Below are 16,809 nucleotides of genomic sequence, written 5' to 3' on the forward strand. Positions count from 1 at the left end.
ACAGGGCCTCCCTGGTGGCGCAAGGGGTTAAGTTTCAGCACTATGAAACTATCAGCAGCCACTGAAGCACGAGTTCAATCCCCAGCCAGGGAGCTAAGCCACATCTCGTGGCAGACTTCTACTGCCTCGCCCTCTGCTCCCCTCAGCAGGGAATTTGAGTAGATCTGCCTGTTCTGCTCCCCACTCTGTTTCTGGTGAATGCTCTCACTCCCGCCCCTGCACGCTAGCTCTTGTATGCATAAATGAGTAAAATAAATCTTTAAAATAAAAAATGACCCGGCCTCCCCTGGTGGTGCAGGTGGTTGAGTGCCGCACTGTGAAGCTGCCCGCAGCCTCTGCAGCACTGGTTCGATCCCAGCTGGCTGGCGAGGGTCCCATGTGGCGCAGCAGACCTCTCCTGTCTCACCTGCTGCTCCCCTCAGCAGTGTACTTCATCAGTCTGCCTGTTCTGTTCCCCGCTCTGTCTCTGGTGAATTCTCTCACCCTCCCATGCATCTGGCCTGTACTCCGGTTCTTAAATAAATAAATAAATAAATATTTTTTAAGAAAGAAAGAAAATGACTATTGTAGAAATAAGTCAATTTACTAGATACCCACCATATAACTACCACTGTGCTTCAGCATTTCTGACAGAGGCTCAGTCTTGTTGTATCTATACCTCTTTCTTTTCTTTTAACTCCTTGTCCAGTAATATATTGAAATAATATCCATGCATTACATTATTTCATTTGTAAATAGGGAGGGATAACTTGAACACCAATACTTTTAATATCAGAGCTTGCTGATCTCACCATATACCTTTTATTCAAGGTTATTGCAATGACAGCATCTTTGCTAATGAAGAACTACGACTGGACTCTTTTAAGAACTGGCCCCAGGCATCCCCTGTGGGAGTGGCAGCTCTGGCCAAAGCAGGTCTTTTCTATACAGGTGAGTCAGCAGTTTGTACCAAGCTCTTGCCTTGCTAGCCATTTCAACCCCACATATACATAATCCTGGCCTTGTATTTATCTAGACTCATGTTTTCCATTCTTTGAATCAGTCCTTATATATCCCTTTTCCTGGCTGTATCATAAATCCTCAACTAGTTTTCCATATGTCTCTTAAGTAGTGAAGCTCCAAATGTGAAACCTTAAAATATGGACTAACAATAATATAAGTTTTCTGTTTGGAATAATTGTCATTTCTTTTACTTTCTACACATTACTTTCTTCCTTACTCTTGCTCCTAGAAACTGTCACATTATCCTCTGCTTCCCTATCTTTAATACAGATTTAGTAGTCAGATGGAAAGGAGCTGAGATCTTTAAGCTTTTTTTCTGTAGGGTAACATCCCCAGCTAAAAATTGGGACTTCTGTCATTATGGAAGAGTGAGAGATACTGGGAGTGTGGAGAGCAGAAGACTTTTTCACATTCTCCTTGAAAGAGAAAGCCAGCAAATTATTTTTTAATTTAATTTAATTTTATATATATTTTCATCATTCTTCATTTTTGTTTGATGCGTGCTTTTTCCTCTCAGGAGTAGTCCCCGCAAAATTCCCACCACCAATTTACTATCATTACCGTAGTCCCTTGTGTTAGAACACATTCCTTCCCCTATTTTCCCTCTCCCTCCTCCTCCCCTGAAGAGTGTCTCTGATTAGTAGTTGCCAGTTAATTTTGTTTTTTAATTTATTATAATTATTTTTTTTTCCCGGTCCCATATTTTGTTCCCCTACATTCCTCCTATAAGTGAAACCACCGATATTTTTTTCTTTTTCCTTCTGGTTTATTTCACTGAGCATAATCCCTTCCAGCTCCATCCATGTTCAGCAATTTAAAGTTTCAGATATTTACTTATCAGTGTAAACCAAACACAATACACTGACATGATTTTGTGCATCTAGAGGAGATACATTTCCTGGTAAGTGGAAAATTGTATGGTGCTTTCTGGAAGTCCTTAATTTTAAGCAGCTTTATAGTGAGATATTTCATTCAGAAATCGTACCTTTTTTGATCCTCTTTCTGTAATCTACATTCACTTAGAACTTGAAGTAATTACTAAGACCCAGTTTGTTCCAGGGTCCTGGGTTATTTTTTCTGCCCCAAATGACATCTGAATTGAACAAAGCCACATGCATGACATACAGTGCTGCTCCAGGGTCTTTGGCTGCAATGAATGCAGAGGGGGCTCAAGCTAGGATGCTTGGTCTGACTGAGTATCTGACAGGGCATAGTTACAGGAGAAGCCTTGGTTGGGCAGGGAAAAGAACAAATATGCAAGACCTGGGACCAAGTCTGTGACACACCAGGAAATTCTTTGATTCCTAAACATGTAGAACTTTTTAGCAGTTCACAGTATTCTCCTTTTAGCTGCAGATCCTCAGGAAGTTCCATTCTAATCTATACTGTGCTGGTTTCCCTTGGCTAAATTTCTACCCAAGGTGATCAGAGAAAAGATATTGTGCCTTTCTAGGTACTTTGTTGACCTTTAGACTGAATACACACTGAACTACAGTACAGGTTCATGCAGATCTTTTCCTGAGAGGTCAAGCTGGTATCACAGAACAATACATAGTAGGGCAAAGTAGTGGTCACAATAACACATGTATTCCATTGGTATAAAAATGCCACACAATCTTAATAAGCATTTAGAAAGGCAATGTTCTCCCTGCTCTCTGTTCTGTCTTCCTTTTGCCCACCTTCTTCATGGACCCTCTCTTTATTGTCTTCAGCCTCTTCCTCTTTGAAGCTCCACCTCTTCACACAAATCCTAGTCCTTTTACCTTTTTCCAGTCTTGCACACTCTAGGACCTGCTAATCTTGGCCAGACACAAAGGGAGGTTTTCCTTTGTTCTAGGTTTGCAGTGATTACAGGGCTTCAAGCATGAAATGGTGAAATGATGGAGGGTAATTTCTTGTTCCATCCTTTGGCACATCCAAATGCCTATTTCATTCCAAAGAAATAGTCTCAGAGGAGCCTTGACTCTAGTTCTGAGAATAATGTGGTAAGAGGCATTTGATTCTTTATGAGCTCACATGAGGGCCACTACATTTTTTTCACTTTTTTTTCTTTGAGCTTCAAATACATTTCTGATTTATTCATTAAATAAATATTTATTGAGGGTCTAGTAAATGCTAGGCACTCTTCAAAGTCCATGAAATTCACTAGTGAGCAAAACAGACAAAATTCTCTTCCTCTATTGAGCTTCATTTCCACATTCTGATTTGCAAAGCTCTCTCTCCATGGCAGGAAAATAGGACTAGAGGGAGAAAGGTGCTCATCAACTGCTGGTACATAGGAGCCTTCAGTAACTGTTTGCTCGTCACCCCATTCGTGGGAGAAGAGTCTAAGAGGAATATTGCTGGTGGCCCAACTTGTAACTTTGTCACAAAATCTAGTTAGAAATGAAAGTAGGGTTTTGCTAATAAAGCCATGGTGGATAATACCCGTGTCACTAAGGTATACACATGCCAATCATACTGATCAGATTTCCTTACCTCTAGGGATAAAGGACAAACTTCAATGCTTTTCCTGTGGAGGATATTTGAAGTGGAAGGAAGGTGATGGCCCATTAGAAGACCATGCCAAATATTTTCCAAAGTGAGTGGTTAATGGTTTTGCCAATTATACATGTATCTGTAAGCACATTTAATTTTGTCTGTTCTTGAATCCAAATAAATGAAAGAGCCCTGTGTGCCACTTCATGATGGGCTCATCTTGTTCCACATTGTTTTTAAGATTCATCCATAGCTATGTGTATTGTTGTAGTTCAGTTGTTTTCATTGCTATACAGAATACTTTATGAATATAGAATAATTTTTCCGTTAATGTTGATTCAACATGAGTTGATTTCAAAGTGTTGCATATTCAAATACTGCCACTATGATGAACATTCTTCTACATATTTTCCAGTTTCATGTGTATTTCTTTAAGCTATGCAACAAACCATGGATTTCCAGTCATCAGATCTGCAAGTAGTCAACTTTACAGAGTGTGCAAAACATTTTTCAACATGTGGTAGTGATTTGCATGCCCACTAGAATGTTTGAATTTCCATTGGTCCACTTTCTCACTAACTTTGTAGTGTCCAAATTTTAATTTTTTTAGTCTAATTACTAATAATTTTGAACATATTTTCCATACAATTTCCTTGTTCTTATCCTTCAGGAAAGTATCTGGCCTATTCCTGCTCTTTTTTCTTCCATATTAAGAAAATATTTGAAATATTCTTTATTATTTTTTATGGTATCCTTAAAAGTATTCCTTATTTTATCACTTATAGTGTGATATAGTTTTTAGTTAATATTTATATAGCCACTCCAGCTTTTTTTTTTAATTTTTTTTTTAATTTTTTTTTTTTAATTTTTTTAAATAGAGGCATGTTTTATTTATTTGTTTTGTTTATACATGCACTGGGGGTACAGTCAGAAGCACGGGAGGGTGAGAGAATTCACCAGAGCCAGAGCGGGGAGCAGAGCAGGCAGAAGGACCGAAGTACACTGCTGAGGGGAGCAGCGGGCGGCAGGAGAAGTCTGCGCGCCATGTGGGACCCTCCTCCGGTGGCCGGGGAGCAGCTGGGGATCGAACCGGCGCCGCAGAGGCCGCGGGCAGCTTCGCAACCCAGCGCTCAACCGCTGCGCCACCGGGGAGGCCCACCAGCTTTTTTTTTTTAATTGATGTACTTTCATAATGTTTATGACACATTAGTGCCTCCCCTGGTGGCTCAGCGGTTGAGTGCTGGACTGCAAAGCTGCCCGGAGCCTCTGCAGCACCGGTTTGATCCCCGGCTGCCGGGGGCGGGGGTCCCACATGGCACGACAGACCTCTCCTGCCACGCCCTCAGCAGTGTATTTCATCGATCTGCCTGTTCTGTTCCCTGCTTTGGCTCTGGTGAATTCTCTCACCCTCCTGCGCTTCTGACTGTACCCAGTGCTTGAATAAATAAATAAATAAATCTTAAAAAAAAATAATGTTTATGACACATTAGGTATGAAAAAGAGGTTACAAACAACCTAATTTCATTTATGTAAAAGTACAAAAGTGCATAGGTGAGTACCTTGAATGATGTTAGCTAGAATGTTTGGTTATCTAGGGCCTTGCTGGTGGTGCAGGGGTTAAGACACAGTGCTATCAAGCTATCGCCACTGCAACATGAGTTTGATCTCCAGCCAGGAAGCTAACCCTCAAGGTGTGGCAGACCTCTCCTGTCTGCCCTGCTGCTCCCCTCAGCAGTGCATTTCAGTAGATCTACCTGTTCTGCTCCCCTCTCTGTCTCTGGTGAATCCTCTCACCCCCCCACCTCTGACCACCCCAGTTCTTGTATACATACATAAATAAATCTTTAAAAATATATAGTGGTTATCTACTGGGAGAATTTATTTTTAATTTCATTGAATACCTTTGATAAAAGTATTTTTATTGTATAATTTTTATAAGTATTTTTTTAAACATGGTATTCTCTTTTTTTTTTTTAAGATTTATTTATTTATGCACAGAAGAGCTGGGGTACAGGCCAGAGATATGGGGTTGGGGGGGGGTGAGAGGATTCACCAGAGACAGAGTGGGGAACAGAACAGGTAGACTGACTGAAATACACTGCTGAGGGGAGCAGCGGGCAAGACAGGAGAGGACTGCTGTGCCATGTGGGTTGCTTCCTGGCCAGCCAGGGATTGAACTCATGCTGCAGAGGCTGCGAATTGCTTCATAGTGCGATGTTCAACCCCCTGCGCCACCAGGGAGGCCCAGTATTCTTTTTTTTTTAATTTATTTATTTATGCATACAAGAACTGGGGTGTAGGCCAGAGGTGCAGGGTGCTAGGATTCGCCAGAGACAGAGTGGGGAGCAGAGTAGGCAGATCTACTGAAATACACTGCTGAGGGGAGCAGCAAAAGAGACAGAGGTCTGCTGTGCCATATGGGTCACCTCTGTGGTCAGGGATCGAATCATGTTGCAGTGGCTGCCAATAGCTTGATAGCGCTGTATCTTTACCCCTGCACCACCAGAGACGCTCAAACATGGTATTCTTTTGGAAGTAATTTTGCTATTAAGCTATGACTTTAAAGTGAGTTTCTTTTAGGCACAAGAGTTGGGTCTTATTTTTTAATAGTCCAACAACTGTTTTGTTGTTGTTGTTATTTATTTTATTTACTTATTTTATTTACTTATTTTATTTCTTTTTTTTCTTACATTGTTGTAGTCCCCATAGTTCTCCTACCACCATATCACCTATGAACCATCACCATATCATTTGTGTTCATCCCTCAGCTGTTTTTCCCACCCTCTTACCCTCTCCTTTGCTGTATGCCTCATTTCTATAGTTAGCTTGCTGGTTTTGACTTTTTCTTGACCTCTCGTTTGGTTCCTCTATATTCCACATATAATTGGGACCATTCAGTGCTTATCTTTTTCCTTCTGACTAATTTTGGCTTCTGTAACCTGTTCTAGCTCCATCCATTTTGCCACAAATGGCATGAGTTTGTCTTTTTTTGATCACTGAGAAGTAGTCCATTGTATAGATGTACCGTAACTTTTTGATCCATTTGTCTATTCTGGGGCATTTCCTTATCTTGGCTATTGTAAATAGTGCTGCAATAAACATAGGTTGCAGATTTCCTTTCAAATTAGTGTTTTTGTGTCCTTCGGGTTGATTCCTAACAGTGGACTCGCTAGACCATATGGTAGATTCATTTTTAGTGTCTGAGGCACCTCCACACAGCTTTCTATAGTGGCTAGACCAGTTTACATTCTCATCAGCAGTGTAAGAATGTTTCTTTATTTCCACATCCTCTTCAGTATTTGTTGTTTCCACTTTCTTTTAATGTGGGCCATTCTTACTGGAGGGAGGTGGTATCTCATTGTGGTTTTGATTTTCATTTCCCTGATAACTAGTGTGTTGAGCAATTTTTCATATGTTTCTTTATTTCCACATCCTCTTCAGTATTTGTTGTTTCCACTTTCTTTTAATGTGGGCCATTCTTACTGGAGGGAGGTGGTATCTCATTGTGGTTTTGATTTTCATTTCCCTGATAACTAGTGTGTTGAGCAATTTTTCATATGCCTGTTGGCCATTTCCCTTTCTTCTTTGGAGAAGTGTCTTTTTTAGTTATTTTGCCCCATTTTCGGACTGGCTTGTTTGTGTTATGTAAATTTTTGTAGGTCTTTGTTATCAGTCCCTTATCTGTCAAACAGTGTGAAAGTATTTTCCCCACTCACTAGGAAATCTCTTTGTTTTGATTATTAGCTCTTGTGCTGTAGAGAATCGTTTAAGTTTGATGTAGTCCCGGCTGTTTATCTCCTTTGTTTTCCTTGCTTCTGGAGAAGATTCCTCAAAGCTGTTTCTGAGGTTTGTGTCATGGAATGTTCTGCCTGTGTTTTCTTCTATATTTTATGGTTTCAGGTCTTACATTCAAGTCTTCTATCCATTTTGAGTTGATTTTTGTATGTGGTGTGAGATAGTAGTCGCGTTTCATTTTTTTGCATGTTGCAATTGTTTTCCTAAAACCATTTATTGAAGAGGTTCTCCTTGTTCCAGTGTATATTCTTTGCTCCTTTGTTGTATATTAGTTGACCATATATATGTAGTTTTATTTCTGGGCTTTCAATTCTATTCCATTGGTTTCGCTGTGTGTTTTTGTTCCAATACCATGAGGTTTTTATAATAATGACTTTGTAGTATTATTTGAAGTCTGGGAGTGTAATGCCTCTGTTCTTCCCCGTTTTAGTCAGGAGAGCTTTTGCTATTCGGGGATCTTGGTGGTTCCATATGCATTTCATCAGCATTTGTTCTATTTCTCTGAAGAATGTCATTGAGATTTTTATTGGAATTGCATTAATCTATAAATTGTTTTTAGTAGGATGGACATTTTTATGATGTTGATTCTTCTGATCCATGAGCAAGGGAATATCTTTCCATTTCTTTGTGTCTTCTTCTATTTCTTTTAACAGTGTTTCGTAGTTTTCCTTGTATAGGTCTTTTACCTCTTTTGTTAGGTGTATTCCCAGGTATTTAATTTTTGGGGTACAATTGTAAATGGGATGGCTTTCTTAATTTCTTCCTCTTGAGATTGATTGTTTTCATATAGAAAGGCTACTGATTTTTGTTGATTGATTTTGTAACCTGCTACTTTACTAATTTGGTTTATTGTTTTAATTAGTTTTTCTGTGGTGTTTTTAGGATTCTCTATATTATCATATCATCTGCATATAATGATAGTTTCACTTCTTTCCCTATTTTGGTTTTTTTTTTTTGGTCAGGATTTTATGCCTTTATTTTTTAAAAGTAAAAATACATCAGTCTTTTTTTTTTTTTAAAGTGTATTTTCTCTTCCTTATTTATTTATTTATTTAAAGATTTATTTATTTATTTATTTATACAAGCACTGGGTACAGTCAGAAGCGCGGGAAGGTGAGAGAACTCACCAGAGCCAGAGCAGGGAGCAGAGCAGGCAGAAGGACCGAAGCACACCGCCGAGGGGAGCAGCGGGCGGCAGGAGAGTCTGCGCGCCATGTGGGACCCTCCTCCGGTGGCCGGGGAGCAGCCGGGGATCGAACCGGCGCTGCAGGGGCTGCAGGCAGCCTCGCAACCCAGCGCTCATACTGCTGCGCCACCGGGGAGGCCCACATCAGTCTTTTTTTAAAAAATATTTTATATAATTCTTACATCATTTTTCATCCTTGCACAATGCATGCATTTTCATCTTGGCTACATTTCCCACACAACTGCACCCCCTCTTATCTTGACCCCAATCCCTCCTCTCCCCGCCCCCACCCCACCCCAGTAGTGTGTCTCTGGTCTGTGTTTATAGCAGTACTATTTATTACAGTAGCTAAGCTATGGAAACAACCCAAATGCCCAAAAATAGATGACTGGATCAAGAAGATATACACCATGGAATATTACTCAGCAATCAAAAAAGATAAACATGCAGTTTGCAGCAACATGGATGGAGCTAGAAGGGATCATGCTCAGCGAAATAAGTCAGAAAGAAAAAGGAAAAATACCAGATGGTCTCACTCATAGCAGGAATTTAGAAATCCTTTTTTTTTTTAAAAGGTTTATTTATTTATGTATACAAGAACTGGAGTGTAGGCCAAAGGCGTGGGGGCTGAGAGAATTCACTTGAGACAGAGTAGGGAGCAGAACAGTTGGATCTACTGAAATACACTGCTGAGGGGAGCAGCAGGGGAACCAGGAGACATCTGCCATGCCATATGGGTTATATCCCTGGCCAGGGATCGAACTCATCTTGCAGTGACTGGCCATAGCTTGATAGCACTGTGTCCTTAACCCCTGCGCCACTGCGGAGGCCTTGGATTCCTTTTATGTCTTTCTCTTGCCTAATTGCCCTAGCTAGGACTTATAGTACTCTATTGAAAAGCCGTGGTGTGAGTGCACAACCTTTTCTTATTCCAGATTTTAATGGGAAGGATTTCTGTTTTTCACCATTAAGTTCGCTGTTAGCTGTGCATTTGTCATATATGGCTTTTATTATGTTAAGATATTTCCCTTCTATCCTGAGTGTTTCAAGGACCTTCATCATAAATGGATGTTGGACTTTATCAAATGCTTTCTCAATATCTATTGATATGATCACATGGCTTTTATTTTTCTTTCAGTTGATGTGGTAGATTATGTTGATTGATTTTTGGATGTTGAACCATCCTTGTGTCCCTGGGTGGAGGCGGGGGCAGGTGCTTCTGTTGCTCTCCCCTCAGCTCCCACCTACGGGACCCCATTTAATGGCCAGTGGATGGATTTCCATGCTGTTGCAACTGGGCAGGTTTGGGGGAGTTCCCATGGCACCCATCAACTAGACCACTGCAGCTGGCAGGCAGAATGTCCCATAGCTCTTACCCTGGTGTGGGTGGATGTCCATGCTGCCTGGGCTACTGTTGGTACTGGCTAAGAGCAGGGGTTCCCATGGCACCTGTTGACCAGACTACTGATGCTGGTGGGCAGGATGTCCCAGTACTCTCACCTTGGCATGGGTGGATCTGCACTGTTGGGAACGCTGTGGCAGCTGGGCAGGGGTTTCCTTCGACCAGACCACTTGGTCTGGCTCCTGATGTAGGGCCCGGCACCATGAGGCTCTGGCTGTGGCTATGTCTACTGGCAGGTACAGCAGGCTGAGTGGAATGCACTTCCTGGTATAGCTGGGGACAGCTGAGGGTCTCCATTACAGGGCATGGCAACTGGGAGGATCTGCCTGGTGGGCTTGGAGGCATGGGCTGGTGGAGTGGTATGGCTGAGTTCAGTGCTCAACAGGAGCTGGTGGCTGGTGTTCTGGCCCTGTTCACTAGGTGGCGCCATAGGGCTGAGTGAGATGTGCCTCCCAGCAGAGGCTGACTCCCGAGTTGCGTCTGGGGGAAGAGAAAAACAAGGGGTCAGTTCCTGGGGAGCTGGCTGCTAGTGCTGAGGCCTGAGTTGCCCACTTGTGGGTATCTGGGGGTTCCAGATGTAGTAGGGTGGGGTTGCAGGCTAGGATCCAATCCAGGCTGTAGGATGTCGGCTGGCTTGATGGGCTGGTTCCCCTTTCGGCTAGGTGCCTGAGCAGAAAGGACACCTCCTTTTTTTGTCCCCTTTTTGGTTCTTGGGCAGTCTGGAGAATTGCTGATGTTGTGTAGCTGGTTTAAAGCCTCTAGGTTTGGGCCTCCCCGGTGGCGCAGCTGTTGAGCGCTGGGTTGCGAGGCTGCCCGCGGCCTCTGCGGTGCCGGTTCTATTCCCGGCTGCTCCCCGGCCACCGGAGGAGGGTCCCACATGGTGCGCAGACCTCTCCTGTTGTGCCCACTGCTCCCCTCAGCAGTGTGCTTCGGTCCTTCTGCCTGCTCTGCTCCCCGCTCTCGCTCTGGTGAATTCTCTCACCCTCCCGCGCTTCTGACTGTACCCAGTGCATGTCTAAACAAATAAATAAATAAATAAACATGCCTCTAGAAAAAATTAAAAAAAAAAAAATAAAGCCTCTAGGTTTAGCTAAAAGCTCATTATCAGTCCTTTCATTAGTGTTTCTTTTCTTTTTTTGAGAGAGAGTTTGATCCCAGCCTCGCTATACCACCGTGTTGTTCCCAACAACTGTTTTCTAATGGGGGTGATTAAAATGTGTACATTTAATGTGATTATTAATATGGTTGGACTTAAATCTAATCTCTTGAATTTCTTTCACTCATTCAAATAAACTGAAAATATTTACAGATAGATTTAGAGGGAAATTGTAAAATAAGTAATATTTATTCAGTGTAAGGTATAGAAACTGATGATTCAAACAGTTGCAATTTTATGAGCCATGTGAGGGGCTACCTGTTGCATAAATTTATCCTTTAGTAAAGTCTGGCCCTCATAGAACTCTGGGTCTGCATTTGTATATTTACACAATGCCTCTTTGAATAGATCCAAGAAGACCGTGGGACTCTCAACCCAAAAGCAGATTAGTAGATAACAATAGACAGAAAAAAAATAGATAAGTAACCAGTGAATAAAATTTAAATCAAGATATAAATTCTCGGGGCCTCCCTGGTGGCGCAAGGGGTTAAGCACCACACTATGAAGCAATCCGCAGCCTCTGCAGCACAAGTTCGATCCCTGGCCGGCCAGAGAGCAACCCACATGGGCAGCAGATCTCTCCTGTCTTGCCTACTGTTCCCCTCAGCAGTGTATTTCAGTCAGTTTGCCTGTTCTGTTCCCCACTCTGTCTCCGGTGAATTCTCTTACCACTCTCACCTCTGGCCTGTACCCCAGCTCTTATATGCATAAATAGATAAATCTTTAAAAAAAAGATATAAATTCTCTGTCAACTGCTTCAATTCATTAAATATTTTTATTGATTTACCATTGGTTTATTATCCCATCTCCTATTTCTCTGTTTCACTGACTTGTTTGAATTTGTGTATTTTTTACTCCATTTTATTTCTGTTGGCTAATTAGCTTTACGTTTTTGTCTTTTCAGTGCCTGCTCTAGAAATTACAGTGTGTTTTTAATGTATTAGTCACCTTCACATAATAATATATGAGCAAAATAATGGTATACTTTTATTTCTCCCCTACATGCTATTGTTTTAATGTATTTTACTTCCATATATATTATTTTTTTTACAATATAATAGCTTTAACAATTATCTTTATTTTATTATTTTTTCAATCATCCTTTATTTAATTTTTGCACAGATGAACTGGAATGTAGGCTAGAGGTACAGGGGTTGAGAGGATTCACCAGAGACAGAGTGGGGAGCAGCACAGGCAGATTTACTGAAATGCTGAGGGGAGCCACAGTCAAGACAGGAGAGGTATGCTGCGCCATATATGGGTTAGTTCCATGGCTGGGGATAGATCTCAGGCTGTAGTGCTGATAGCACTGAGACTTAACCCGTAGGCCACCAGGGAGGCCCGCTTTAATAATAATCTTTAAATGCATTTTAAAAAGAGAAAATAATGTCTCAACTTGCCCACTCAGTCTCTTCCCTGAAACCCATATTTCTATGAATAGGACCAAGTTTCCTTCTGTTATCATTTTCCTTTTAACTGCAGAATTTTTTTTTTTTTTTTTTTAAAGATTTATTTATTTATTTATACAAGCACTGGGTACAGTCAGAAGCGCAGGAGGGTGAGAGAATTCACCAGAGCCAGAGTGGGGAGCAGAGCAGAGCAGGCAGAAGGACCGAAGCACACTGCTGAGGGGAGCAGTGGGCACAACAGGAGAGGTCTGGGCGCCATGTGGGACCCTCCTCCGGTGGCCGGGGAGCAGCCGGGAATCGAACCGGCGCTGCAGAGGCTGCAGACAGCTTCCCAAGCCAGCGCTCAGCCGCCGCGCCACCAGGGGAGGCCCTAACTGCAGAATTCTTTTAACATTTCTTGTGGTGCAAGTCTGCTGGCAATTAACTGCATACATTTTGTGTGAAACAATTTGTACTTTTTCTTACTTTAGAGTCCTTTTCCTTCATGGGTCTATCGGCACAGTGACCTTAGACAATATCATTAAAATTTCTACTTGCTGTCTTTCTGTGACTAATCTTCTCTTCCTGGACTCATCTCCAAATCATGTAGGAAAACAAATGAAATGAAATGTTCTGCTTTATTTCCATGATTCTGTAGCACAAAAAATGAGCCCAAAATGGTTGATTGGTCCTCATTTTCCCATTGATCTACTCATATTTATAGTTCTTTTTTACCCATGTTAATCATTGTAGGTAGCTCTTTAGATTTCCTCCCTCAGTTCTTCAGGTAGATGACACTCATTAGTTTATAGTGTATTTATGTCTGAGTTTAAGGACATCTGGCAAAGAGTTTTTAGAGAATATACATGAGGTAGCTCTTTAGTCTTAATATTGATGAAATTTAAAAACACTAACCTTTTATTTGGGAATAATATTAGAGAAATGATGCAAAGATAATATAGAGGATTCCTATACCCTCACAGCAGGCTTCCCTTAATACTAACATCTCACATTACCATGTTACATTTGTCAAAATTAAGGCATTAATTAAGACTTGGTACATTACTGTCACTTCCAACTTTATTTGGATTTGACCAGTGTTTGTAAAATACTCTTTTGTTGGTTCAAGAATTCATAGGGGGGCCTCCCCGGTGGCGCAGCGGTTGAGCACTGGGTTGTGAAGCTGCCAGCAATCTCTGCAGTGCCAGTTCGATCCCTGGCTGCTCCCCGGCAGGCCACCGGAGGAGGGTCCCACATGGCGCGCAGACCTCTCCTGCCGCCCGCTGCTCCCCTCAGCAGTGTACTTCCATCCTTCTGCCTGCTCCGCTCCCTGCTCTGGCTCTGGTGAATTCTCTCACCCTCTTGCGCTTCTGACTGTACCCAGTGCTTGTATAAATAAAAAAAATAATAAAATAATCTACAAAGAGCTAATGAGACGCAACAAAAACAAAGAAAATAATCCAGTCCAAAAATGGGCAGAAGAGCTAAAAATAAACTTCTCTGAAGAGGAAATGCAAATGGCCAACAGGCATATGAAAAAATGTTCAACATCACTTGTCATCAGGGAAATGCAAATCAAAACTACAATGAGGTACCATCTTACACCAGTGAGAATGGCACATATTAAAAAAACTAGCAACAACAAATGTTGGTGAGGTTGTGGAGAAAAAGGAACTCTTCTGCACTGTTGGTGGGAGTGCAAACTGATCCAACCACTATGGAGAGCTGTGTGGAGATTTCTGGACCAACTAAAGGTAGAGCTTCCATATGATCCAGCAATTCCACTCGTAGGTATTTACCCAAAGGACACAGAAACATCAATTCCAAAGAGCACCTGCACCCCTATGTTTATAGCAGCACTGTTTACAATAGCTAAGCTTTGGAAACAGCCCAAATGCCCAAAAATAGATGACTGGATCAAGAAGATGTGGTACATATACGCCATGGAATATTACTCAGCATTCAAAAAAAGATAACCACATGCAATTTGCAGCAACATGGATGGCGCTGGAAGGGATCATGCTCAGCGAAATAAGCCAGAAAGAAAAAAGAAAAATACCGGATGGTCTCACTCATAGCAGGAATCTAGAAAACTTAAATAAGGGACCAGGAAAAAGAATAACTATAAGAAAGAAATAATCAAATTGACAAAGAACTATGAACCAGAGACACTCTATGGTGGGAGGGGGGAGGGGAAAGGAGGGCATAGGGCCAAATTAAGGGGGTTGTAATTGTATGGGGAATATAAAAAATAAAATTTAAATTAAGAAGAAAAGCAATACTCAAAATATTTCACAGTATGAAAAACTGGATATAGCTTAGCTTCCAATTATACAAGAATGATCAAATAAAACTTACTTTTATATCAATTTGAAGAATTATAGAATTCTTTAAATTTGTAAAGAATATATAGTAAAATGGAAAATACTCAGTATATTGCTATGTGAAATAAGTAGGATATAAAACTGCATAATACTTTATCATAATTTTGAAAATATAAATAAAATAGTAAGGGAAAATAAAGCTATGTGAATAAGATAAATAAAAGTTCTTTAAAATAAAACAAAAAATAAATAAAATCTTTTAAAAAAAATATATATATATAAAAGAATTCATAGGGGGAGTTTTCTTCAGTACTTTTTGATTCTTTAGGTTCATTTTAGTTGGTTTCATGAATATTAAATATGCATTAATTCCACCAAATTTACTGGTTAGCCACACTATAAACCATTTACATTTCCATTGTTGAGAGTTACCATATAAATGTCTTGTTTGATAGTCACAAGACAGTGAATATCACTAGAAGTAGTACCTCTGTACTAAATGTTTGCCATTAAAACTCTTTTTAAAAACCAAATACAGGGCTTCCCCGGTGGCGCAGCGGTTGAGCGCTGGGTTGAGAAGCTGCCCGCGGCCTCTGCAGCGCCGGTTCGATCCCCGGCTGCTCCCCGGCCATCGGAGGAGGGTCCCACATGGTGCGCAGACCTCTCCTGCCCCGCTGCTCCCCTCAGCAGTGTGCTTCAGTCCTTCTGCCTGCTCTGCTCCCCGCTCTGGCTCTGGTGAATTCTCTCACCCTCCCGCGATTCTGACTGTACCCAGTGCTTGTATAAATAAATAAAAATAAATCTTTAAAAAAAAAAAAAAAACAAATACAAATGCTTAATTGAATACAATTATTCTTGTATCTTTTGTGTTTAGTTGTCTGTTTCTCCAAAATATGAAGTCCTCTCCAGAAGTGATTCCAGACCTTCAGAGTGATGGGGAACTTTCTGAAGTAACGGTAATGAAAAACAACACTTTGGGTCCTCCCCTTGTGGCGCAGGCGGTTGAGCGCAGCACTGTGACACTGTCTCTGCAGCGCAGTGGCAGGCCTCTCCTGTCTCGCCCACTGCTCCCCTCAGCAGTGTATTTCATCAGTCTGCCTGTTCTTTTCCCTGCTCTGTCTCTGGTGAATACTGTCATCCTCCTGCGCAACTGGCCTGTACCCGGTTCTTGTATGCATGAATAAATAAATCATAAAAAAAAAAAAGAAAAGAAAAGATGGCCAATATATTTAAAAAAAAAAAAAAGCAACACTTAAATTTAGCATTATATGATCATGTGATTAAAAGCTGTTTTTGAACAGGATTTACACATCATAAATGAGTAATCAGACAAGTAGGTCTACACATACCTATTAAGTACCTGTCATGTGTTAGGTTCAGATAGGAATGCTATAATAAGCAAGAGAGAATACCTAGTTTCCCGAAGCATAGAGTAAATCCCTGTTACTGTGAGGCCCAGGCTCTTCGAGACTTAGAGTTGATTAGCATCCAGGTTACCTGGATTCCTCTGTGATCCACATTTGTAGGACATTTGGAGCCTTTCTCAGGCCTATGAAGGTGTATTTCTTTTACAGAGAAAACATCCAAATCAGCCTCTTAAAACTGAGAAATCCTATGTACTTCTATGGGATACATGCCACTCTCAGTTTAACACTTACCCACGCTACCGTAGGCTGTATATTAAGTATATTGTTTGCCATCCCATAAAGAGAAAACAAAGTACCCTGCCATTCACTTGATTCATTTTTTATATTGTGAACCGAAACATGAAATTGAAGAACAAAAGTTTAGAGATATAGAAATAACTTTTTTTTTAAAGATTTATTTATTTATCTATACAAGAGCTGAGGTGCAGGCCAGAGGTGTGGGAGGTGAGAGGATTCACCAGAGACAGAGTGGGGAGCAGAACAGGCAGATTAACTGAAGTACACTGCTGCGGGGAGCAGCGGGCAAGACAGGAAATTGTCTGCTGCACCATGTGGTTTGCTCCCTGGCTGGCCGGGGATTGAACTCATGCTGCAGAAGCTGCGGACAGCTTCATAGGCTGCGTCTTAACCCCTTGTGTCAACAGGGAGGCC

At 41.3% G+C, this 16,809-nt stretch overlaps 1 protein-coding gene across 2 annotated transcripts in view; it reads left to right on the forward strand.

Moving 5' to 3' along the window:
• The window catches only part of NAIP (NLR family apoptosis inhibitory protein), a 40,615-nt gene that overhangs the window by 9,408 nt on the left and 14,398 nt on the right, over positions 1-16,809 (forward strand). For both annotated transcript variants that reach the window (XM_037530759.2, XM_037530760.2), the window contains exons 6-8: positions 811-930; positions 3,487-3,583; positions 15,606-15,687. In XM_037530759.2, coding sequence (XP_037386656.1) covers positions 811-930; positions 3,487-3,583; positions 15,606-15,687 — 299 coding nt within the window. The remainder of the gene's footprint in view (positions 1-810; positions 931-3,486; positions 3,584-15,605; positions 15,688-16,809) is intronic.

Source organism: Talpa occidentalis, unplaced genomic scaffold (assembly GCF_014898055.3).
Source record: "Talpa occidentalis isolate TD23 unplaced genomic scaffold, MPIMG_talOcc4v2.1 talOcc4.6, whole genome shotgun sequence".
NCBI classification, from domain to species: Eukaryota; Metazoa; Chordata; class Mammalia; order Eulipotyphla; family Talpidae; genus Talpa; species Talpa occidentalis.